The 27,513-nt window shown below is 44.8% G+C and overlaps 1 protein-coding gene across 15 annotated transcripts in view; it reads left to right on the forward strand.

Moving 5' to 3' along the window:
* The window catches only part of LOC110500216 (dedicator of cytokinesis protein 4), a 147,546-nt gene that overhangs the window by 18,871 nt on the left and 101,162 nt on the right, over positions 1-27,513 (forward strand). For all 15 annotated transcript variants that reach the window (XM_036957601.2, XM_090214193.1, XM_036957604.2 and 12 more), the window contains exons 2-4: positions 22,455-22,538; positions 26,993-27,033; positions 27,334-27,389. In XM_036957601.2, coding sequence (XP_036813496.2) covers positions 22,455-22,538; positions 26,993-27,033; positions 27,334-27,389 — 181 coding nt within the window. The remainder of the gene's footprint in view (positions 1-22,454; positions 22,539-26,992; positions 27,034-27,333; positions 27,390-27,513) is intronic.

The raw sequence follows: 27,513 nt of genomic DNA on the forward strand, positions 1-27,513 counted from the left end.
GAATAACATTGGAGTGATAAATGATCAGATGGTCATGTGCAGGTAGAGATACTGGTGTGCAAAAGAGCAGAAAAGTAAATAAATAAAAACAGTATGGGGATGAGGTAGGTAAAATGGGTGGGCTATTTACCGATGGACTATGTACAGCTGCAGCGATCAGTTAGCTGTTCAGATAGCAGATGTTTAAAGTTGGTGAGGGAGATAAAAGTCTCCAACTTCAGCGATTTTTGCAATTCGTTCCAGTCACAGGCAGCAGAGAACTGGAAGGGAAGGCGGCCAAATAAGGTGTTGGCTTTAGGGATGATCAGTGAGATACACCTGCTGGAGCGCATGCTACGGGTGGGTGTTGCCATCGTGACCAGTGAACTGAGATAAGGCGTAGCTTTACCTAGCATGGACTTGTAGATTAGTCCCGTATCATCCATATTATGGGATCGACTGCCGAATTAGCCAGGCACTGTGTTGGCATGAGGGTTGTGCCTGTTTGGCTTTGAGGAACACTGAGGAGCTCATTAAAGGTTTTATACCAACCCATCCATGGCCCCCAGGGAGCTGTAAAGATGGAACGACTCACATACACAAATTAGGAAACATTTCTTTTTTGGTATACGCTCTTATGCACCTCGTTCTGGGGGACTGTGAGGGGAGTAAAACAAAGAGGAAATTAATCACACCAACCAACCTCCCCTTTTCCTCCCATTCCATTTCCCCCAACACCTCCACATCCTCAGCCTTCTACAAAGCTTTTAACTAGTTTTGTTTAATTACAGGCAGTTTGAGGGTGTAAATGGCTGCCGCTGACCCAATTCAGGTTGGAAACTGGGGCACAGATCTTTTTCTTTTTTCAACCTCACTTACTTTCCTCTATTGATTTTGCCTGGCTGTGTGGACCCCGGTCAGCATGAATAAATTAGCAGAGCTTAACCACTTTGACTCACGACGGGAGCAGCCGCATCTAAATCGTCCAACTGAGGAAGTGGGTCTACTCAGGCATAACTGTTTTCTTTCCTTCCAATTTTAATCTGCAAGTAAAGTACAAGAATTGAAAACTCGTTCATTTCTGTTTGACTGGACGAGCTATAAACTTGAGAGTCATTATGGAACTAAATGAGAAGCCCAGTATTAGTTTGAAGCGTGATATGCTCGGGCTGGTCTGTAATTGGCAAGATAAAGATAATAGCAGCAGATGTGGGAAGTAGCTGTTTCACCGCAACTCAAAGCAGAGCCTTGAGAGATGAACTCATATGACAGCTGAGTAGCAGTTAATCATGACCTATGTTGTGAGGTAGCTGGAGAATGCACACTCTCTTGGCTGTGCTGTGTTCTCCTGTCCTCTCCCCTCCCCACCCACTCTGTGGCTACTGGCTATGCCTCCTGTCTCTTCGGCTGGCTTTGACAAATTGAGTTCCATTCCTGAAGGAACTCTCATACTGAGCCAATGGCGGTCTTCGCGGTTCCGTCGTGGCTCTCTCGCACAGTTCCCCCGACCCCTGGAATAATCCGGCATGATCCACCAACGGCATGCGCCGGCAGCAGCGGGCGGCAAAATAACTCAGACAGCTGAAGCTCTTAGCCTCAGAGGAATGCTTAACCACGTGCACAAGCTCCCGATACCGAGGGCTATACAGTTGGGAATCCAGCTTAACCGTATTGTAGTTTACTTTAGCCCTTTCACTGTTTCTCTCTGATACTTCGTTGAATATTATTTTGTTCAACAATAGTCCACTGTAACCTGAGAGCCTGTACTTGGTGTGTCCATGATGACCATGTGTCTCGAATCCCATTCCCATAACTGATCTACTTTAGGCCAAGGCTCATGTCCACACCACACCTCAGAGTGTGTTCCGGTGTCAGTGGGCTGTCAATGGGCCGGATGGAAGCCAGGGTGGCGGTTATTGGTTAGTCTAAATCCAAGCAAATGGCATAGCTGACTCTGGCATGCCTAAGGCTTAAAGGGCCTCTCCACAACCTTAGCTATTGAGGAGGAACACATTTTCCACTTGGGGGAAAAATGGAACACCACAGCAGCATGGATGGACTCGTTTAGTCGCTTGGTAACATCTTCTGGCAGGCAGGGAAGTGGAGGGGGGAGGGAATGTTAGTGTGACAAGAAAATTACATGAATTCATACGAGGGGTTTTGGTTTGGACGACACAACTGATTTTCACTTTTGTTTTTCACCGTCACCATATTGTATTGGCTCTGCAGTGGACTAGCTCTGAAGACACCACAGACACAGACATGTTCTTAATGTAAGACAACAACAGCATTCTCTCAGTCCATTAAACATGGTTGTCCTTCACTTCTCCTCCCACTGCTCTGTTGTAAATTGATGATTATCTATTCCAGTGCTTGTGGCTCTGGGATGTGTCCTAAATAGTGCCCTATTCCCTTGTATAGTGCCCTACTAAAAGTAGCGGACTATATAGGGAATAGAGTGTCATTTGGGACGCAGGCGTTGCAAAATTGTGTTGTGTTAGTGCCACTGTGCTCACGGGCCATGGCTCGCGCTCCTTTCTGACGGGATGAATGGCTTAATGCTAAAACAAACAAACAAACAGTGTTGGCACTCCTATAACCAGATGTATCAGATTATGATAGCTGGGGGTACTGGAACGTCTCTGACAGCATGGTGGGTGATGTAATGTTATAGGCTGGTATGGAACTGGACACCACGCTCTCAATCCTGCTTGACCCAAATACAGTACACATTTAGGTATACATTCTAATACTCTGTTTACTGAGTAAACATGACATCTTCAAAATGCCTTTTCCCAGTATTGTGTTTTGATGTAATTGAAATAGGCATCCATGGATAACCGTGTAACTAATGGTTATGGATGGAGACCGCCATGCAAATAAAATAACAGTCGACTATTGAAATAGGCATCCATGGATAACCGTGTAACTAATGGTTATGGATGGAGACCGCCATGCAAATAAAATAACAGTCGACTATTGAAATAGGCATCCATGGATAACCGTGTAACTAATGGTTATGGATGGAGACCGCCATGCAAATAAAATAACAGTCGACTATTGAAATAGGCATCCATGGATAACCGTGTAACTAATGGTTATGGATGGAGACCGCCATGCAAATAAAATAACAGTCGACTATTGAAATAGGCATCCATGGATAACCGTGTAACTAATGGTTATGGATGGAGACCGCCATGCAAATAAAATAACAGTCGACTATTGAAATAGGCATCCATGGATAACCGTGTAACTAATGGTTATGGATGGAGACCGCCATGCAAATAAAATAACAGTCGACTATTGAAATAGGCCTACATTATATTTTAACTTTATTTTCATGTAGATAAACGTGACCTAATAGTGGGAGTATTTACTACGGATTATAAGCAATTGTTTTGCTAACTTAGTCTCTCTAATAAACTGTCTACATCTTCTCCTCTTTCCAACTTTAGTTTGACATGGACAACGCGCCAAACCTCTCAAACCTGGCATGGTAGAATTTGATAGTGAATCTTTTCTTAATTTATACACGAATCAACGCTGATAAATAGGCTATGGACATGTTGCGTGTATTTGTTTATATTTGAATGATAGTATGGAATGGACAATCGCATAGCTATCTCTCGCCCCTTTTAAGGAAAGGATAAATATTTGCTCTTGTGTCTGACATTCGCTGGCGGCTTTGATTGACGGGTCCTTTTACGGGGGTGTGCGTGTGTGAGTTTGCTGATTCTCTCTATAGGCCTATATACCCATTCAGATTCCTAAAGTAGCATGTCTGGACTCCATCTCTTTAATAAGAATTAAAGGCTCCTGTCATGATTTCATATAGTAAAAGGCCTCTTTTCAGTAGCTTAGGCTACATTATTTCTCTCATTACGGCATCTTCTCTTTGAAGAACATATGGCACTGCCATCGAATTACCACAGCAGCAGAGTTTGTGACATTATGCTAATATTTTGGGACATTTTGAGAAAAAAACATCGGACTTCATGTGAATGGATTTGTGCGTCGAAATAGGAACTTTATTTGATTTTTTTTTATTTGCAGAAAGGCCAACAGACAAGGTCAATAGAGGCATATCTCACACAAATTACAATGAACCTACCAGGTACAACCCCAAATCCGTAAACATGGGCACCCTCATAGATATCATCCTAACCAACCTGCCCTCCAAATACACCTCTGCTGTCTTCAACCAGGATCTCAGCGATCACTGCCTTATTGCCTGCGTCCGTAACAGGTCTGCGGTCAAACGACCACCCCTCAGCACTGTCAAACGCTCCCTAAAACACTTCAGCGAGCAGGCCTTTCTAATCGACCTGGCCCGGGTATCCTGGAAGGACATTGACCTCATAAGTAGAGGATGCCTGGTTATTCTTTAAAAGTGCTTTCCTCACCATCTTAAATAAGCATGTCCCATTCAAAAAATGTAGAACCAGGAACAGATGTAGCCCCTGGTTCACTCCAGACCTGACTGTCCTTGACCAGCACAAAAACATCCTGTGGCGTACTGCATTAGCATCGAATAGCCCCCGCGATATGCAACTTTTCAGGGAAGTTAGGAACCAATATACACAGGCAATTAGGAAAGGCTAACTTTTTCAAACAGAAATTTGGATCCTGTAGCACAAACTCCAAAAAGTTCTGTGACACTGTAAAGTCCATGGAGAATAAGAGCACCTCCTCCCAGCTGCCCACTGCACTGAGGCTAGGAAACACTGTCACCACAGATAAATCTGCGATAATTGAGAATTTCAATAAGCATTTTTCTACGACTGGTCATGCTTTCCACCTGGCTACCCCTATCCTGGTCAACAGCCCTGCACCCCCCACAGCAACTTGCCCCCCCATGTCTCCTTCACCAAAATTCAGATAGCTGATGTTCTGAAAGAGCTGCAAAATCTGGACCCCTACAAATCAGCCGGGCTAGACAATCTGGACCCTCTCTCTCTAAAATTATCTGCCAAAATTGTTGCAACCCCTATTACTAACCTGTTCAACCTCTCTTTCATGTCGTCTTCTATCTGAGCAGCTAACCTATCACTGCAGCTGTACATAGTCCATCTGTAAATAGCCCACCCAATCTACCTACCTCATCCCCATATTGTTTTTATTTACTTTGCTGCTCTTTTGCACACCAGTATCACTACTTACACACCATCATCTGCTCATCATCATCTGCTCCTCTATCACTCCAGTGTTAATCTGCTAAATTGTAATTACTTTGCTACTATGGCCTATTTATTGCCTTACCTCCTTATGCCATTTGCACACACTGTATATGGACTTTCTTTTCTTCCATTGTGTTATTGACTGTACGCTTGTTTATTCCATGTGTAACTCTGTGTTGTTGTTTCTGTCACACTGCTTTGCTCTATCTTGGCCAGGTCGCAGTTGTAAATCAGAACTTGTTCTCAACTAGCTTACCTGGTTAAATGAAGGTAAAATAAAATATACTACCCACCATTGCGACCTGTATGATCTCGTTGGCAGGACCTCACTTCATATTCGTCGCCAAACCCACTGGCTCCAGGTCATCTATAAGTCTTTGCTAGGTAAAGCCCCACCTACAGTCAATCTCAGCTCACTGGTCACCATAGCAGCACCCACCCGTAGCACGCGCTCCAGCAGGTATATTTCACTGGTCACCCCCAAAGAAAATTCCTCCTTTGGTCGCCTTTCCTTCCAGTTCTCTGCTGCCAATGACTGGAACGAATTGCAAAAAAATCACTGAAGCTGGAGACTCATATCTCCCTCACTAACTTTAAGCACCAGCTGTCAGAGTAGCTCACTGAACCTGTACATACCTCATCTGTAAATAGCCCATCCAATCTACCTCATCACCACACTGTTATTTATTTATTTTGCTCCTTTGCACCCCAGTATCTCTACTTGCACATTCATCTTTTGCACATCTATCACTCCAGTGTTTAATTGCTAAATTGTAATTATTTTGCCACTATGGCCTATTTATTGCCTTACCTCCCTTATCCTACCTCATTTACACACACTGTATATAGACTTTTTCTATTTTATTATTGACTGTATGTTTGTTTATTCCATGTGTATATCTGCGTTGTAGTTTGTATTGCACTGCATTGCATTATCTTGGCCAGGTTGCAGTTGTAAATGAGAACTTGTTCTCAACTTGCCTACCTGGTTAAGTAAAGGTGAAATAAATAAATAAATAAATGTAAAAAAAAATAACAAAATGGACAGATCAAAAACAACACGAAAAATAAATTAAAAGCGAAAGAAAAGTGAAGACCAGTAACGAAGTGTGGCGCAATAGTGAAATTGCACGTTTACTTTGAGTCTGATAGCCTATGTGTTAAGTTGTGTCAATATGAAAATGTGACAACCCTCTCCAATCTGACATTTCTGAATTTATATACTAGGCAAATATTTAGAGGTAATTATAACTGAAATGCTACTGATAATAACGAAGTGGAATGGTAATGGTGAACTTGCACAAAATACATTATTTTACAGATGGTTCATCTGTGTTTTTCTACCTACTGACCAGATTCGCTTTGGCTGAACAAAGACAATTCTCATCGCCCCACAATGGAAGTGAGTGCTGGAGATGCAGCTCTGGGTTGAAGTTGGCCCTAACCATATCCCCAATCATAATCTTTAAAGGACAACTCTGACACTTTTCAACCTCATTTTCATTATCTCCAGCACAAAACCGGTGTCAACATACACTGAGTGTACAAAACATTAAGGGCACCTTTCTAATATCGAGTTGCACCCCGCCTGTTGCCTTCAGAACAGCCACAATTTGTCGGGGGATGGACTCCACAAGGTGTCGAGCGTTCCACGGGGATGATGGCCCATGTTGACTCCAATGCTTCCCACAGGTGTGTCAAGTTGGCTGGATGTCATTTGAGCTGTGGATCATTCTCGATACACACGGGAAACAGTTAAGTGTGAAAAAAACCGAGCAGTGTTGCCGTTTTGACACAAACCGGTGCACCTGGCACCTCCTACCATACCTCATTGAAAGGCACTTAAATATTTTGTCTTGCCCGTTCACCCTCTGAACTGCACACACAGAGGATCCATGTCTCAAATGTCTCGAGGCTTAAAAATCCTGCTTTAACCCGACTCCTCCTCTCCGTCCTCCTATTCCTACCCTATCCCATCCAGCTCATCCAGACCACTGCAAGATACCCAGACTGTTGTGCGACACACGCCTGACCACCCCTCTCACATTACTAATGTCTTCACCCGCCCCTTTCTTATGTCTTCCACCTTTTTTTGTATATATCTGTTCATACCTTTATTTAACTGGGCAAGCCAGTGAAGAACAAATTCTTATTTTCAATGACGGCCTAGGAACAGTGCCTTGTTCAGGGGCAGAACGACAGGTTTTTATCTTGTCAGCTCGGGGATTCGATCTTGCAACCTTTCGGGTTACTAGTCCAATGCTCTAACTCCTTTCTACCCTTCCAACCATCCTCTCTTTCTCCCCCTCCTCTTCTCAACCTCCTCTCTTTCTATCCTGGCCATCATTCTCTCTCTCTCCGCCCATCTCTCTTTCCACTCTGACAACCATGCTATCTTTCAACCTCCTCTGTCTCTCCCCAACTTCTCTATCTCCCCCTCTTTTTCTGCCAAACATCCAACCATCGAACAAGTCATTCAGCTACGACTGATTCCTACAAAAAATGTATATCTCTCTCCAGTCTCTACCACTGGTTCTTCTGCTCGTCTGTGTCTGGGCCCAGGCTTGATTTGTGACCCCGGATGACTGAGTGTGTTTATACGGCTAGCATGGGGGTTCCTGGGCCTGTTCTCATATTGTTGTGAGCCTGGGATGGTTGCTTCACTTGCTTCTTGCACTCAATCTAAATCACAGGTTGGGATATTGTAGTCAGAGGCTGGCTAGATGAGTTGATAATGAGGTATGCTCCACTGGCTTGTTTGTGCACATGCCATCTGGGTCTTGAGAGTGTGTGTGTGTGTGTATGTGTGTGTGTGTGTGTGTGTACTCTGGCTACTGTCTCCTTTGTAGGGACTTCCTCTGCCCTGGCTGTGCTCTGAGCCGAGCACCGTCTGTCTGTGTGTGTGTGTGCGCGCACTGAACCCTAACGCACATCTGAAGACCAGGCGTGTGTCCGGCTCTCCCACTGTGCGCTCTTCCTTCTGTAGCTTTGCAGTGACCAGAGCATTTCATACACTCACTGCTCTCATATTGCTCAGTACTCTACTCGTACACTCACGGCACTGTGATGCTTCGTTTGCACTAGTTAACTTCTATTGAGGCCGAATTGTCTAAATAAGCAATCGATAATGATTAAACCAATAGACATTTTCTGTTGGCTGATAATGGTGATGTTGATGCTTAGAGAGAAATACCTGATTCATCCTTTACCTCTCCAGTCTTAGAGCTGATGAGCTTTAATCGTGTGTGTGTGTGTGTGTGTGTGTGTGTGTGCGTGTGTGTGTGTGTGTGTGTGCGCGCGTGTGTGCGCGTGTGTATGTACGTGTGTGTGTGTGTGTGTGTGCGCGCGCGTGTGTGTGTGTGTGTGTGTGTGTGCGTGCGTGTGCGCGCGTGTGTGTGTGTGCATGTGCGTGTGTGTGTGCGTGTGCGTGTGTGCGTGTGTCAATACCACTTCTCTTTCTGCTTCCTATACAGAATACATGTTCACTGGGGCTAGCTGAGGTGCATTAGGGTCTATATATCCTTGCCCCATTACCACAGCCATTCAAAGTGACAAGTTAGTCTGATCTTTATTGAAAGCTCTTTTTATTGACGTGCTAATGAGATGCAAATGGCTATAGTTTAAAGGGAATCCAAACCTCCGGGCCCCAGCTCCATTTTGTCCTGAGAATTCAATCCATCTCCTCTGCCTCCCTCCCTCGCTCTGATCTGCTCTGCCTCCCTCTATCCCTTCCTCTCTCTCTCCCAACATCCATTTATTCATCCCTCCCTCTGTTCTACTTCCCCTCTTTCTCCCTCTCTTCCTCTCCTCTTGCCCCTCTGTCTCTTCCTCCCTCGCTCTGCCCTCTCCCTCGTCCTGACTCCCTCTCTCCCTCTATGAACCATAGGGCTGAGGGTGCTAATCAGATGAGGCAGTGATGCGGTCCTGGGGGCCCAGGGGCGAGGACACTAGCCAGCTTTGACTTGCTGTGCCGTTAACACACACACACACACACACACACAAAGTGGTGGTGTTATTGTGTGTTTTTCTCATCCTGAAGTGGTGTTGGTTGTCAGGGCTTTTCAAAATGGCTAATCGGTGTGCGTCTGTTTTTATATAGAATGAACAATGTCAATGCCTGACAATATTTCAGAGGCTACTGTCATGCAACAATCCAGCAGATTCACAAAAGAAAACCATATGGTCTTCATGGCTCAGTGCGGATTGAAATATGTTAGGCAATCCGCTAACACCACCCTGTGTGGGACAATTTGGGGTAGAAATATTTTCATATTTTTAGCAGAAGTGACGATTACCGTTTTATGGTGTTGTAATAATCCATATTAACAAAATGATATCATACCACTTCAGTTGAGAACCCAGCTTCCACACAGACATTGTCTGCATCGTAGGGAATGAGATGGTTGTAGCGTAGACAGTCTAAATTCAAGTGGGAGAAAAGGTGCAGCTCCTCAGAAGTAGTGTTTCATCTTCCCTAAGGAGAGAAATAGTGAAAGTGTACAGCCTTGCTATTAAATAGTCATCGAAAAAACCACTCTATTCTCCCCAGACACGCGGTCTCCACACAATATTCACACGCACGCGCACGTGCACACACACACACACACACACACACACACACACACTCCTCACAGCATATATCCCATCCTGACCAGTAACATCAGTCCTCTTGTGTGTTTAGCTCTCCCCCATTTCCTTCCCCCCTGGTTCAGTCCAGCTTTTGGGTTGTGGAGGAGAGTCGAGTGCTAGTGAATCACTTTATATTAGACTGATACCAGATGGAAACAGAGAATGGGGGAGAGAGTAGAATGATATGCATGAGGTCTGACAGGCACTTATCTCTCCTCCTTTCCCTCTCTCTTCATTCCTCTTTTCCCTCTCCCCTCTACACTCCCTTGTTTGTTGTAACCCCACTGGTGTCTGGCTGTACAGACAGGGGCTTGAGTCGGATGCTGTTTGTGTGTCTGGTCTAAGATCCAGTAACCTACTGTCTGTCTGCTTTAGGACTGAAAGAAATCTTGGTCGACTTAGAGCCTTCTGGTCTTTTGACCAATCGATTGGTTGAAATAGAATTAAAAAAAAGTGTATTTCTCCATAGTTTCTTCTTAACTGACTTGCCTAGTTAAATAAAGGTTACATATATAGACACACCTTATGTGTTTTAATAAAATCAACTATATGCTCTGAGCTTGTCTGATGCTTTAAGTAGGCTTGGTCGGTATCCAGATTGTCACACCTTCCTACTGAGCTTGTGCCATACCGGGATATTCTGTAATACTGGTATTGAACACAAGGGGCGCTGTTTTCAAACCCCACTGATACTTAGCGTCTGCTAAATGACTAAATGTAAATGTATTAAAAAAAGTTCAAATAAATAGTTTCAACAGTATTGACTGACGGTATACCGCCTAGCTTTAAGCGCACTGTTTGATTAAATAATTAAGAAACGCAAATTATTAGAGGGAGCCAGGGATCAAGATAACCTGTCAGACCACCCCCCCCCCAACTCTCTCTCTCCCTCCCTGCCCCTGCTGATGCAGATTTTGCCCTTCCACTCCTGAAGTTTTTTATTTTACCTTTATTTTACGAGGCAAGTCAGTTAAGAACAAATTCTTAGGAACAGTGTGTTAACTGCCTTGTTCACGGGCAGAATGACAGATTTTTTGTTACCTTATCAGCTCGGGGGATTTTATCTTGCAACCTTTTGGTTACAAGTCCAACGCTCTAACCACTAGGCTACCTGCCGTCCCATTACTGCACCAAGTTTCCAGTAATAGGCTACACCAGTGGTTCCCAACCAGGGGTACTAGGACCCCCTGTGGTTTCTTTGCCTATCAACAGTGGATACTTAAGAAGACTCATGAGACCCTAAGCCTAATGGTAAAATGCACGAGGGGGGGGTGGTATTTCAGGGGTACTCTGGGCATAACAAAATTCAGTTGGTGATATCGTAACCGGAAAAGGTTGCGAACCACTGGGTTACACAATAGGCCTTGTTGGAACTATATGTGCGAAGGCCAAGTAAAATGCAGGAGAAAGCGCTCACTATCCAACACGGGAGAAAGCGCTCACTGAAGATTCAGTTCAGCACCTTGGAGAGCGCCACTGCAGCGGCCACTGTCAAGCATATGAAACCCATCAACGTTTTAGCGTGCAACTAGAAAAACTAAGTTGGCTAACTTACTGTCTTCATGTGGTATGTCGTATTCGGCGTCGAACGATGAGCAAATCGCTGTTTGCAGACTTTGCATTCCACTTGTTTTTGCCGTCATCCTTTACTGCAATGAAATGCTGCCCGGCCGCAGACATTTTCTTTCATTTGGTCTAAAGTAGGTCTAATATGAGTATCTAGTAGTTACCGTATGTACCGGGAAGCAAGTCTTAGGCTACAATTAGGCTCATTTGCACGTGCCGTCTGCAAAACAATCAAGTGAATGCACAGTTTATTGAAAGGGGTTGTTTGGCATTATATGTTAATAGTAATAAACCAAAGAATTTGGGGAAACGTATTTGTTATAAAATGTTGCACCGTCGTTCTTACATAATATAACCATATACAATTTCAGTAGGACATATGTTTTTAAAAAAAACATATATCCTTGCGACTGCTCTACAAAAAAAAATCTCTGTCGAACAACAGCCTATCGACCAAACAAACCAGACGACTAAATGGGGTCAGCCCTAGGCTGCTTGACCACTTCATGTCTGACTTCCCTCAAATATTCAAGTAAAACCAAGTGAAGAGGAAAAGTCAGTGCAACATTTCTTAGGGGAAATGTCACTTCAATGGTCAACCTCACACTCTCTTACGAAGACTTTCATTATCCTCAAAAGGTAGCGCTCCACAAAGATCACTCACAGGCAGGATATCTCTTATTCTTATTTTATTACAAGTGTGTGGGATATTTATTTTCTCCGAGCCGTGATTTCTTGGCTGAGGCTGAAGCTGAGACTGAGATGGAAGCAGTTGTGGTGACAGCTAAACAAGGCATCTGTCATCTCTGTTACTCTGTCACTCAGACAATGGGGATTTGGGAAAGAGAGAGGGGGAGGGGGGAGAGTGGGGACAGTTCCTCACATGCCCAGTCAATGGCCCCTTGCTCACTTGTGTCTGCTGTACACGTGTGTGTGTGTGTGTGTGTGTGTGTGTGTGTGTGTGTGTGTGTGTTGCACACACGTGTGTTTTTGTTTTCCTCTCTGACTGCTAGGTATTTACAACTCAAACACCTGCTCATTTGATATCCTGTGTGCACATAATGTGTGTGTTCGCCCGCAAATGTGTGTGTGTGTTCATACACGTGCCGTGGGAAGAGCAGGTTATGGATGTCATTTCACTTGAAGCGCGGGTGGAGTAGGTGGTCACTCACTCCTCCCCTCTACCCAGATGGAAGGATGTAGGGATGTGGTGAACAAAGATACTCCGATGCAGCACGCTTCATATAACCTCTACCCTCCCTCCCACAGAAAGACACTACGATGGGGCACGCTTCATATAACCTCTACCCTACCTCCCACAGAAAGACACTACGATGGGGCACGCTTCATATAACCTCTACCCTCCCTCCCACAGAAAGACACTACGATGGGTCACGCTTCATATAACCTCTACCCTTCCTCCCACAGAAAGACACTACGATGGGGCACGCTTCATATAACCTCTACCCTACCTCCCACAGAAAGACACTACGATGGGGCACGCTTCATATAACCTCTACCCTCCCTCCCACAGAAAGACACTACGATGGGGCACGCTTCATATAACCTCTACCCTCCCTCCCACAGAAAGACACTACGATGGGGCACGCTTCATATAACCTCTACCCTACCTCCCACAGAAAGACACTACGATGGGGCACGCTTCATATAACCTCTACCCTCCCTCCCACAGAAAGACACTACGATGGGGCACGCTTCATATAACCTCTACCCTCCCTCCCACAGAAAGACACTACGATGGGGCACGCTTCATATAACCTCTACCCTCCCTCCCACAGAAAGACACTACGATGGGGCACGCTTCATATAACCTCTACCCTCCCTCCCACAGAAAGACACTACGATGGGGCACGCTTCATATAACCTCTACCCTCCCTCCCACAGAAAGACACTACGATGGGGCACGCTTCATATAACCTCTACCCTCCCTCCCACAGAAAGATACTACGATGGGGCACGCTTCATATAACCTCTACCCTACCTCCCACAGAAAGACACTACGATGGGGCCCGCTTCATATAACCTCTACCCTCCCTCCCACAGAAAGATACTACGATGGGGCACGCTTCATATAACCTCTACCCTCCCTCGCACAGAAAGACACTACGATGGGGCACGCTTCATTTAACCTCTACCCTACCTCCCACAGAAAGACACTACGATGGGGCACGCTTCATATAACCTCTACCCTCCCTCCCACAGAAAGACACTACGATGGGTCACGCTTCATATAACCTCTACCCTCCCTCCCACAGAAAGACACTACGATGGGGCACGCTTCATATAACCTCTACCCTCCCTCCCACAGAAAGACACTACGATGGGGCACGCTTCATATAACCTCTACCCTCCCTCCCACAGAAAGACACTACGATGGGGCACGCTTCATATAACCTCTACCCTCCCTCCCACAGAAAGACACTCCGATGCGGCACGCTTCATATAACCTCTACACTGCCTCTACCCTCCCTCCCACACAAAGGCACGTTACCTGAGAATACAGGCCTCTTTTTTCCCTCGCTCACTCTCTCCACCGTTCCTCTCGCTCTTTCTAATTATCCTCACCCATCCCTTTTTTCTCTCCTCTTCAGATGTCGCTCTATATCCTCGTCTTTCTCTCCTCCCTCTGCCCTCTCCCTCTGTCCTCCCCTCTCAGCTGGATGTGATGAGGCGTAGGCACCTGTGTGTTTTCAGTCTGCCACACCGTTGACATGCAGTACTTTGTGAAGTTACAGCATCGACACCATCACTTTTCAGTGTCAAAATGCAAAGTGAGTGAGAGTAGAACACAGAGAACTCAATGCCCCCTCCACACACAAACAGTGCCCCCCCCCCCTCCACACCCCAGCCAGTCCACAGAGAGAGGCAGTAGGCAGGCAGATTAGGCCTGAAACTGAGAATGAGGTGAAGTGGGATTGCTTTGCATTGGACTCGCTCTGACCTATATACCCCTTTAATCTGAGTCATGTATGATTTCCTCTGCCTGGCCTAGTCATTAGGCAGGCTGTCACCATTTCACTGGTTTCATGGCATTATTTAAGCAATATGGGACCTCTGATCTGGTCAACAAAGATGAGATGTTACACTGTCATTACTGTTTATGTTCGCCGTGACATTATGCAGATGTTAAACAATCCATTCATTTTTTAAATTTTTACTCTATTTTCATGTATGATCTGAAAAAAATCACCCGCTACTGTGCTGATTACAATCAGGCTATGTGGTTTATTGCAGAGATTTTGTCCGTGTTTGTGTGTCATCTTCCTTGTCTCGATGCGGCGTACCATACGCGGTAAACACACTGTGCGATTTATGCGATGTCGTTCAGGCCTAGACGCGTTTCTCAGAGCCATGGGAGCTCTTTCTCTACGAGAGGCTTTAGTTCGTGCTAATCACGCACTGGGAGAGATCTGCATGCTAAAGCAGCTACAGCAGAACACTCAGTTCCTCTCAGACTTCCTTTTTAATGAGCAGAAATATAAGGGGCTCGAAAAGGGTCTCACAGGATGCTGCTGAAAGGTGGCGGACACACACACGTTATCAACACACACACACTCACACAATTAGCACCTCTCTTAGAGCACACTGCTCTCCGGGGCGTCGTTCAAACTCATAATCTTGCATTTTATGAATACATTCAGACCAGAGCGAACAAAGCACCAACCAAGCGGAATTTCCATTTTACTCTTTGTGAGGTCTTGCATGATTTACTTGCATTGACATTTTGTAGGAGGAAGCCTATTGCGTGGCTTACATTTGTATTGATCGAACATTATGCATCCCGTTACGATGTTATTTTGCTCACAGTTATTTGTAGTAATTACATTGTTTTTTATTTATTTATTTTCCGTGCGTGCCCTTGCCACCACATGGAAGCTATACACTTATCTTTTACGAAAGCTCATTGTGAGGTGTTGCGATTCGAGGGAAGGCTATTGTTGCCAGCGAGCGCTTGTTTCCCCGAGCCTGCTTATCGCTGTTATCTCGACATACAAAGGCATCGAAAGGACAACTGGAAATGGAAAAGGAGAAATGAAAGCCGTTCCTCATGAGCGATTTCGCCATCTTAGCTTTTGTTGGCCTGTCTTTCCCTCTCTAGCACAGATAGAGAGCGCCTATATATATATCTGTAGCTGACGCATTGTGGCGCAATGTGGGTCTTCTCTGTATCGTCTGGATGCTGTGAGGCAGGCGTGTGTGTGTGTTTGTTTGCTGTGAGGCGTGCGCGTGCATGTGTGTGTGTGTGCATATACTCTGCTGTGAGGCAGGCGTCTGCTGTTGCCTCCTCTCACGCTGTCAGCCCCTGTTGATTCCACCTGCTTTAAAATGCATAGCGGCCTCTTCCGGGGTCGAAGCTCATCCCCAGGAGATCACCTTTGTCAAAGAGAGCAGAGCGCCGAAGCGCATCGGCACTTATTTAAGCCCTGTCTCGGTTTTACAGCGCTCTGTCAGATGACCAGGCTTGGCCCAAAGCTTCGTGCCCCTTTGTCTCACTGGACTGTGGTGCGCGTATACACACACACACACACGCATGTACACACATACATTTCTCTGCGCCAAAGCTGCTTAGTGTGTTTGGAGGGGCTGAGGGCTGTAGGCATGTGTACTTAACCACGGGGGCTGAGTCATTGCCTTGAGTCAATAACACAGTGGAAAAGTATATTAGGAATGGGTATTTAAAGATTCATCTGTTCTCCACATTGAAAAGAATGTCCAACTGTAATGTTTCCCTAGAACTGGGATATAATGGGTTGGGACCCATTCAAACAACGTGGTTAATGCTGGGTTACTCTGTCATGTTTATTCGCATAGCTAGAATAGAGAGTATTTTGGTCCAGAAAATTGCACAGGAAAGCGATATGAAGACGGTCTTAGACTTGGACAGAACATATGCTGTCTTTGTTTCGATTGGGGCTCCACTGTAATGCATAAATAATTATTCTTCTCTACCCGTGTCGAAGCCACAATGGCATGCCTGTACCAACTACCAGCCCTATGCTAGAGAACATTTAGGATCTGTTCAGAACTTTGAATAAATCACTGATTCTAATAGGGACTTTGGATATTCTAACTCTGACAGCAGAGTTCCCATTATGAAACCCAACCGTTTCATGGTTATCACGTCAAACCCAAGCAGATGGCTGTGGTTTGAGATGTAAATTCTGCAGACGCCAGAGTATAAATAAAGTAGGATTTAACCATCCTCTACTCGCAGCCTTACATATAGCGATGGAATAGAAAAAGGAGGAGAGGGAACGAGAGGAAGGATGGATAAGAGCAGGGGAAAAGCGAGGGATGTCACCTTCCATTTTGAATAGCACTTACTGCTGATGAATTGTTTTGTAACTTCCTGCAACTCATTTGCGGTCCCGTTCTCTCCATTATTTATTAACCTGGTTACATTACATTACATTATGTTCCAGTATGTGTGGATTGTAGTAGGAATCCAACAACTACACATCTGAATAATGCAAAATGCACGCTGGCTCATTTTTGGCAGCAGGGTCAATGGACCACCCGTGTCTGTGGCGACGAATTAGCATATTAATGATGTGTTGAATAATTGATGACGGAGGAGTGGATTACGAGTGTGATTCGTTGTCGGAACACACATCAGAGAGAAAGGGGGTGAGGCTGGGCTGTTTAATGCACTTTTATGGAGCCTTTTGAAATCAATTTGCTTGTCTGGTTGGAGTCAACTGAAGGTTGTTTTTCTGTTTTTTTTTTTTGTCAGATACTCTCAGTGGTGTAAAGTACTTAATGAAAAATACTTTAAAGTACTACTTAAGTAATTTATTGAAGGGGGGGGGGGGTATCTGTACTTTACTTTACTATTTATATCTTAGACAACTTTTACTTCACTACATTCCAAAATAAAAGAATTTACATTTTACTCGATACATTTTCTCTGACACCCAAAAGTGCTAATTACATTTTGAATGCTACCAGGACAGGAAAATTGTCTAATTCATGCACCAAGAGAAAATCCCTGGTCATCCCTATTGACTCTGATCTGGTGAACTCACTAAACACAAATGCATAGTTTGTAAATGATGCCTGAGTGTTGGAGTGTGCCCCTGGCTATCTGTAAATAAAAAATTAATAAAATGGTGCCGCCTGGTTTGCGTAATATAGGGAATGTTTGATTATTTTTGCTTCTCTTTCAATACTGTTTATATTTTAGCAATCACATTGTCACGACTTCTGCCGAAGACTCCTTGTTCGGGCGGCGTTCTGCGGTCGACGTCACCGGCTTTCTAGCCTCCACCGATCTACATTTCCTTTCCCATTTGTTTTGTCTGTATTGTACACACCTGGTTCCCATTACGTTTGAATTATTTCCCTATTTAACCCTCTGGAGCCATCACGGTTTTGTGCGTGTTTATTGTTGTCAGTTGTCTCGTTTATGTGATTCTGGATCTTCGTTTCTCCTTCGTTGGAAGATTATCTTTGAGTAAAGTTACTATTATTACTCATCTCTGTGTCCTGCGCTTGACTCCGCCTTACCCTCATCACCCCGACTCTGACACACATTTACTTTTGATACTTAAGTATATTTAAAACCAAATACTTTTAGACTTTTACTCAAGTGGTATTTTACTGGGCGACTTTCACTTTTACCGGAGTCATCGTCTATTACGGTATCTTTACTTTTACTCAAGGTTGACAGTTGGGTACTTTTTCCACCACTGGATACTCTCTGTACTAAGAACTGACTATGTATGTCTCGTTGTCTTCTCGGAATATTCTGTCTGGCACATCAAACTCAACCGTTTCATATTCTTTTAAAGTAACCTTTCAAACGTTGTTGTTATGCCTGCCACACTCAATCGGGAGCTACTTACCTTTTCCACCGGGCATGGTTTGAACACCTACCTAGCTAGCTGTGAACCTGATATTGCTTGATAAATTCAGTATAACCTGTGGAACCCAGTGCCTTTGACCACAACTCAACAAACTACACCAAAGCCTGTCTGAACCAGTGGTCTGCATCATGTTCCTATAAGGAGCTTAGAGGGAGACCGACAAAAAACCAACTGTAGGATCATTTGACAGGCCTAGACTCCAAATGGCAGCCTAAAGCACATGTAAGCCTAATTCACACAAACACTCTTTGTACCGATCTGCCTGCTTTTCCCCATCCACCCAGGGCAGAACACTGAGAACACAGTACACAGTCAGTCTTCTCTCTGGCTTTGGGGGACTGCCTTAGGATTAGGTTAAGGTGAGAATGGCAGTCACACGTGGGTAGATTACTGGGCGTCAGTGCGACTAAGTCTCCACTTTGACTCAGGAATGGAGCATAGTTACCTACTTCCCGTTTGGACATACAGTTGAAGTCGGAAGTTTACATACACTTATGACTTGGAGTCATTAAAGCTTTTCAACCACTCCACAAATTACGCGTTAATAAACTATAGTTTTGGCAAGTTGGTTAGGACATCTACTTTGTGCATGACCCAAGTAATTTTTCCAACAATTGTTTACAGACACATTATTTAACTTATAATTCACTGTATCACAACTCTTGTGGGTCAGAAGTTCACATACACTAAGTTGACTGTGCCTTTAAACAGCTTGGAAAATTCCAGAAAATGATGTCATGGCTTTAGACATTTCTGATAGGCTAATTTGAATCAATTGGAGGTGTACCTGTGGATGTATTTCAAGGCCTACCTTCAAACTCAGTGCCTCTTTGCTTGACATCATGGGAAAATCAAAGGAAATCAGCCAAGACCTCAGAAAAAAAATGTGTAGACCCCCACAAGTCTGGTTCATCATTGGGAGCAATTTCCAAATGCCTGAATGTACCGCATTCATCGGTACAAACAATAGTACGCAAGTATAACCACCATGGGACCACGCAGCCGTCATACCGCTCAGGAAGGAGACGCGTTCTGTCTCCTAGAGATGAACGTACTTTAGTGTAAAAAGTGAAAATCAATCTCAGAACAACAGCAAAGGACCTTGTGAAGATGCTGGAGGAAACAGGTACGAAACTATCTATATCCACAGTAAAACGAGTCCTATATCAACATAACCTCAAAGGCCGCTCAGCAAGGAAGAAGCCACTGCTCTAAACCCCCATAAAAAAGCAAGACTATGGTTTGAAAATGCGCATGGGGACAAAGATGGTACTTTTTGGAGAAATGTCCTCTGGTCTGATGAACCAAAAAATATAACTGTTTAACCAGGATGACCATTGTTATGTTTGGAGGAGAAAGGGGGAGGCTTGCAAGCCGAAGAACACCATCCCAACCGTGAAGCACGGTGGTGGCAGCGTCATGTTGTGAGGGTGCTGCAGGAGGGACTGGTGCACTTTACAAAATAGATGGCATCATGAGGCAGGAAAAATATGTGGATATATTGAAGCAACATCTCAAGACATCAGTAAGGAACTTTAAGCTTGGTTTCAAATGGGTCTTCCAAATGGACAATGACCTCAACCATACTTCCAAAGTTGTGGCAAAATGGCTTAAGGACAACAAGTCAATGTACTGGACTGGCCATCACAAAGCCCTGACCTCAATCCTATAGAAAATGTGTGGGCAGAACTGAAAAAGCGAGTGCGAGCAAGGAGGCCTACAAACCTGACTCAGTTACACCAGCTCTGTCAGGAGGAATGGGCCAAAATTCATCCAACTTATTGTGGGAAGCTTGTGGAAGGCTACCCAAAACGATTGACCCAAGTTAAACAATTTAAAGGCAATGCTACCAAATACTAATTGAGTGTATGTAAACTTCTGACCCACTGGGAATGTTATGAAAGAAACTAAAGCTGAAATAAATAATTCTCTCTACTATTATTCTGACATTTCACATTCTTAAAATAAAGTGGTGATCCTAACTGACCTAAGACAGGGAATTTTTACTAGGATTAAATGTAAGGTATTGTGAAAAACTGAGTTGAAGTGTATTTTGCTAAGGTGAATGTAAACTTCCGACTTCAACTGTAAGCTTTACATCTCAAATCTGAAGGAGCTGTTGTCATATAAATCCATGGATCTCAGTCATAGTTCTGTCCAGTACTTTTAATTAAGTTTGTGACTTTTATCCCAGTTCCTGAATTCCTGTGTGTGTGTGTCTTTTTTTCCGTTTCCTGCGGTCTTTACGTAATGTCTAAGTTAGTTCAGCATGAACGAGGCTGCCTGGTCAGAAATAGGAACAGCCATTTGCCCACGAGTAGATGTGTGTCACAGCAGAGCAGAGCACAGCTTGTCGTGACTGAACTCCTGCCTCAGACCATGCCGACTGGAAACATGGGCCCTGACCCTGTTTGACAGGTTCATGTACACATATCATACCAGTGCGTCTGTGGTTTTTCTATATTTGTGTGTGAAGCTTTTTTTATACCCCAGTTCATGTTTTTCATTACGCTGTGGTGTGTGTGTGTGTGTAGGTGCCAGGCTTTGGACTTCCGTTTGCGCTCTATCTCTTCTCTCGGTCCCCTTCTTTCGTTCCTGCGTGTGTTTGTGTGTGTGCGCATGTTGTCCTCTCTCTCCTGCCTTTAAGGTGGCACTTCTTCCACTCCCCTGGAGAGAAAATAAAAAATCTATTCCCGCTGAGTGAACACCTTACAAGTGCCAACATCTCTGGAAAAGAGCCATGGCAGTTAGCAGACAGACAACAGCTGGGGGATGGTTTATGAGGAAGTGATTCAGCTCTATCAAAACTCTACTCCAAGCTGCATAATTTAGTACACTGCAGCTGGAAAACTCGACTTGTAAAACTCTTGCATTAGACTTGATGCGTTTACCCCCCCACCCATGTGCCCCATGAAATGAAGCTCTCTCCAAACCCTTTTCTCTCCCCAATTTCGTGATATCCAATTGGTAGTCACAGTCTTGTCTCATCGCTGCGTCTCCCGTACGGACTCAGGAGAGGCGAAGGTAGAGAGCCGTGCATCCTCCCAAACACAACCCAACCAAGCTGCACTGGTTCTTGACACAATGCCCGCTTAACCCGGAAACCAGCCACGCAAATTGGTCGGAAGGAAACACCGTACACCTGGCGACCATGTCAGCGTGCACTGCGCCCGGCTCGCCACAGGAGGCACTAGAGCGCGATGGGACAAGGACATCCCTGCCGGCCGAACCCTACCCTAACCCGGACGACGCTGGGCCAATTGTGCGCCGACACATGGGTCTCCCGGTTGCGGCCGGCTGCGACAGAGCCTGGACTCAAACGCAGAATTTCTCGTGGCACGGCACCACTCGGGAGGCACTTGACTCTTCCTCATTTCCATGTTGTAGTACTAACCCTATTAGTTTCCCCCCACCCGAGTGTGTCAGTGTGTGCCAGCTTGGAGAATTCTCTGACTGCTGCTGTTATCATGTCCTGTCTCTCGGAACCACAGAGAATGGCATCTGTCGACACTCCTCACTACTAACCCAAATATTAGATGCTGTTAGACCAAAGTGCTCTGTGCTGATCGACAGAGATGTTACTCTCTTTCTCGCTTGTTTGCTCCCTCTCTTGCTCTCTCTCTCTCTCTCTCTCTCTCTCTCTCTCTCTCTCTCTCTCTCTCTCTCTCTCTCTCTCTCTCTCTCTCTCTCTCTCTCTCTCTCTCTCTCTCTCTCTCTCTCTCTCTCTCTCTCTCTCTCTCTCTCTCTCTCTCTCTCTCTCTCTCTCTCTCTCTCTCTCTCTCTCTCTCTCTCTCTCTCTCTATAAATGACAGTGCTTCTCATCAGCGAGAGTCCTACTCTAAGCCTCCTCAGGTGTTGCCTCCCTCCTCTACAAGAGCGCTCCTAGCAGAAAGACCCAGGATGACATTAAATTCCCAGCTTATTTTCCCTCCACTTCAGCCTGACACCCAGAGGTGTACTCAATCTACCAGCAGTCAGCAGGCTATTCTCTTCTCTCTTTCTCTCTGCCCAGAGAACACTAGAAACAAATCACCGCACATTTTCAAAGTCAAGACAGTTGTGCTCGGATTAAATTCTAGTGACATGAAAAGAGAGTGATTTTTTGGGGGGACTGTGTGTGTGTGTGTGTGTGTCGATTTGGTGTGTGTGTGTTACCTACTTACGTTCGTAAAAATACACACAGGTATTAAAGTATGTATCTTATATTGTGTTTCAGTGCTGGCCAGTTTCCGAGGGACGGTCCAGCATGGCTTGCCATTGGAGATTGGGGACACGGTGCAGCTCCTGGAGAAATGTGAAGGTAACTGATAACCTCTACTCATTTCACACCCATATAAACCATGATCCCCCCTTCGAGCTTCACAGACTCACAGATGGGCTGCTACTGCTACTTGGGCTATACGTTTCCACGTTTCCTTCCCCAGTCTGTCCCTCTAGGAGTATTGTGTTGTACATGAAATGTTAATAGACTTTCTTCTTCTTTTTTTGTTGTACTTGATGAGATTGTGGAGGCTTTCAGTTTGCTACTGTTTCCTGTGCCGCAAGAAGCCTTTGGTTCAGTCTTCCCGCCCACATTGAGCTCATAGTGTGTGTGTGTGTTTGCTTGCCTTAGACACAAAGACTGAGAGCTTGTGTGTGCTTGCTTGCGTGTGTGTGTGTGCACAGGAGAGTGTGTGTGTGCTTGCTGGTGTATTGCGAAGGAGTGTGTGAGCCTCAAGGTCAAGGCCGAGGCACTCACACTCACACACCAAGGTTCATTTTTGACATAGTTTCAGACAGAGCAGAGCAGGCGCCCGACACACATTCCTGTTTCTACCCAGCTTACTTACACAGCATTGACGCAACCTTCCTCCCTTCTCAGAGCGGCACAATCTCACTTCCTGTTGTTGCTCAAGGCCAGACAGACAGACGACAGATCCGTCTGAGATAGCTGATGATGCATTCCAAACTCACCCAAGGAAATTATCTGACATCTAGCACACAGCCATGCATTCTCCATAGACAAACATTGGCAGTAGAATGGCCTTACTGAAGAGCTCAGTGACTTTCAATGTGGCACCGTCATAGGATGCCACCTTTCCAACAAGTCAGTTCATGAAATTTCTGCCCTGCTAGAGCTGCCCCGGTCAATTGTAAGTCCTGTTATTGCGAAGTAGAAACGTATAGGAGCAACAGCGGCTCAGCCGCAAAGTGGTAGGTCACACAAGGTCACAGAACTGGATCCCAGAATGTCTGTCCTCGGTTGCAACACTCACTACTATTGTTCCAAACTGTTTCCACGGCCGAGCAGCTGGACACAAGCCTAAGATCACCATGCGCAATGCTAAGATTCGGCTGGAGTAGAGTAAAGCTCGCCACCTTGAACTCTGGAGCAGTGGAAACGCGTTCTCTGGAGTAGAGGTCGACCGATTATGATTTTTCAACGCCGATACCGATTATTGGAGGACCAAAAAAAGCCGATGCCAATTGATCGGACGATTTTTAAAATGTATTTGTAATAATGACAATTACAACAATACTGAATGAACACTTATTTTAACTTAATATAATACATCAATAAAATCAATTTAGCCTCAAATAAATAATGAAACATGTTCAATTTGGTTTAAATAATGCAAAAACAAAGTGTTTGGAGAAGAAAGTAAAAGTGCAATATGTGCCTTGTAAAAAACCTAGCGTTTAAGTTCCTTGCTCACAACATGAAAACATATGAAAGCTGGTGGTTCCTTTTAGCATGAGACTTCAATATTCCAAGGTAAGAGGTTTTAGGTTGTAGTTAATATAGTATTTATATTTCTCTCGATACCATTTGTATTGCATATACCTTTGACTATTGGATGTTCTTATAGGCACTTTAGTGTTGCCAGTGTAACAGTATAGCTTCCATCCCTCTCCTCGCCCCTACCTGGGCTCGAACCAGGAACACATCGACAACAGCCACCCTCGAAGCATCGTTACCCAAGGGAAACAACTACTCCAAGTCTCAGAGCGAGAGACGTTTGAAACGCTATTTGCGCGCACCCCGCTAACTAGCTAGCCATTTCACATCGGTTACACCAGCCTAATCTCGGGAGTTGATAGGCTTGAAGTCATAAACAGCTCAATGCTTGAAGCACAGCGAAGAGCTGCTGGCAAAACGCACTGTTTTTATGAATGCTGTTTGAATGAATGCTCACGAGCCTGCTGGTGCCTACCATCGCTCAGTCAGACTGCTCTATCAAATATCAAATCATAGACTTAATTATAACATAATAACACACAGAAATACAAGCCTTTGGTCATTAATATGGTCGAATCCAGAAACTATCCTTTTGAAAACAAAACATTTATTATTTCAGTGAAATACGGAACCGTTCCGTATTTTATCTAACGGGTGGCATCCATAAGTCTAAATATTGCTGTTACATTGTACAACCTTCAATGTTATGTCAAAATTACGTAAAATTCTGGCAAATTAGTTCGCAACGAGCCAGGCGACCCAAACTGCTGCATAGTCAGCTCTGTTGCAAGAGAAGTGACACGATTTACCTAGTTAAAATAAATTCATGTTAGCAGGCAATATTAACTAAATATGCAGGTTTAAAAACATATACTTGTGTATTGATTTTAAGAAAGGCTTTGATGTTTATGGTTAGGTACACGTTTGAGCAACGACAGTCCTTTTTCGCGAATGCGCACCACATCGATTATATGCAATGCAGGACACGCTAGATAAACTAGTAATATCATCAACCATGTGTAGTTAACTAGTGATTATGATTAATTGATTGATTGATTGATTCTTTTGTATAAGATAAGTTTAATGCTCGCTAGCAACTTATCTTGGCTTCTTACTGCATTCGCGCAACAGGCAGGCTCCTCGTGGAGTGCAATGAGAGGCAGGTGGTTAGAGCGTTGGACTAGTTAACTGTAAGGTTCCCCGAGCTGACAAGGTAAAAATCTGTTGTTCTGCCCCTGAACAAAGCAGTTAACCCACCGTTCCTAGGCCGTTATTGAAAATAAGAATGTGTTCTTAACTGACTTGCCTAGTTAAATAAAGGTGTAAAAAAAATATATTATTTTAATTCGGCCAAATCGGCTAGGCCCCTTAGTTCCAGTGTAGGGAAATCTTCATGCTACAGCATACAATGACATTCTAAACAATTCTGTGCTTCCAACTTTGTGGCAACAGTTTGGGGAAGTCCCTTTCCTGTTTCAACATGACAATGCCCCCGTGCACAAAGCGAGGTCCATACAGAAATGGTTTGTCGAGATCGGTGTAGAAGAACTTGACTGGCCTGACCTCAACCCCATCAAACACGTTTAGGATGAATTGGAGCGCTGACTGCGAGCCAGTACTAATCACACAATATCAGTGTCCAACCTCACTAATGCTCTTGTGGCTGAATGGAAGCAAGTCCCCGCAGCAATGTTCCAGAGTCTAGTGGAAAGCCTTCCCAGAAGAGTGGAGGCTGTTATAGCAGCAAAGGGGGGACCAACTCCATATTAATGCCCATGAGTTTGGAATGAGATGCTTGACGAGCAGGTGTCCACATACCTTTGGTCATGTAGTGTATGTGTTCGGTTTGGATGAAGGGAAGAAATAAAATATGTACCAGTCCCCACAACTCAAAGGCAAGACAGGGTGTTGACAAGAATGTCTATCTATTCTGTACTAGAGAGGAGATAAGTTACTATAAAAAGGGCTTCTGCCAGTGCAGTGTCATCAAGTTGCTACTGTAGTGTGATAGGTAACATACGACCGCTTCTTCTCTGACACTCTGGCCAATCAAAAACTAAAAAGAGCTCTAAAGAAAATGCCTAGCAGAGGTCCTTCAGGAGGCAAGACCACAAGTCAGTGGCAGCAGTGAGGCTCATTCTCACCTTGTCTCTAACACTCTCACCTCTAGCACTGTCACAGACAGGTGTTGGACCAAGGAGCACATTATGACCTTAGGTTACTAGTACTACTGACACTCCCCGGTACTACTTACAGTCCCTGGTGCCACTGACACTCCCCGGTGCTACTTACAGTCCCTGGTGCTACTGACACCCCCTGGTGCTACTTACAGTCAGTCCCTGGTGTTACTGACACACCCCGGTGCTACTTTACAGTCCCTGCTGCTACTGACACCCCCCGGTGCTACTTACAGTCCCTGGTGCTACTGACACTCCCCGGTGCTACTTACAGTCCCTGGTGCTACTGACACCCCCTGGCTCACCAGCCTGGCTGGTGGCCACAACAAATACTGTAACACCGTGCCTAGTAGGCTGCAGTAAACAGTGCAGTGACAGATACGGCCTCCCGTGATAAAGTGTTCCAGCTGGGCGTTTTGTTTTACAGCTCGGCAGCTCTACGACTGGTGTGGTCGGAGCTGAAGTGGCGATGCTTCAGTAACCCGGGGCCTCTGTCCCAAATGGCAACCTATAGCCCATAGGTCTAAAGTAGTGCACTATAGGGACCAGGGTGCCATTTGAGACACAACCCCAGTAATTTGTTTGGCAGTGATAGGCAGACATTACTTAACCAGACAGCTTTTTCTCTCCTACTCTCCACCCCCATATCAGATGCTGTAGAGATGGAATGAAATTGATTATTTGGTGGTTGACATTTTAACTGAGAGCGCAGAAGAGCCAATCTACAGAATCATAATAGGGCTGCTATCTATTAGTTCAGTGGACACACGCACACAATTTGATAGAAGGAAAGATAGCGGATCTGAAAGTCACGGTGACACGATGAAAATGTGATTTTTTTTGTTGTTGTCTCCTCAGGCTGGTACAGAGGGTTCGTCCATAAGAATCCAAATGCCAAGGTGGGTGAGACTCTTTTGTGTGTTATTGAGGCTGTCAGTGCAGCTGCTCTTTTCAGATTCAGAAATATCAGCTCTCTGGTTGGATCTGAGGGCTGTGCAGCAAGCAGGTCAATATGGAGAGGCTCATAGTTTAATAATGTAATGTTGACACATGCACACACACACATACACACATTTAATTTGTATTGATTATATGCATCATTTACACTCGCTAACAGAATGTGTTAATGGTAGTGCCGTTTAATGATACAGTTAGAATGACATTCACCATTCATTAGCTTGTTTATTCTCTCCCCCCAGGGTATTTTCCCATGCACTTACATTCACTTGAAGAACGCCCATATCAAGAACAAAGGGTAAGTAATGAGTGCATTGTGTGTGTCTGTTTCCGTGTGTGTGCATGTGTGTGTGTCTGTTTCAGTGTGTGGCTGTTTCATTGTGTGTCTGTTTCTGTGTGTGTGTGTGTGTGTGTGTGTGTGT

Source organism: Oncorhynchus mykiss, chromosome 21 (genome assembly GCF_057628025.1).
Source record: "Oncorhynchus mykiss isolate SJ-2025 chromosome 21, ASM5762802v1, whole genome shotgun sequence".
Taxonomy (NCBI): Eukaryota; Metazoa; Chordata; class Actinopteri; order Salmoniformes; family Salmonidae; genus Oncorhynchus; species Oncorhynchus mykiss.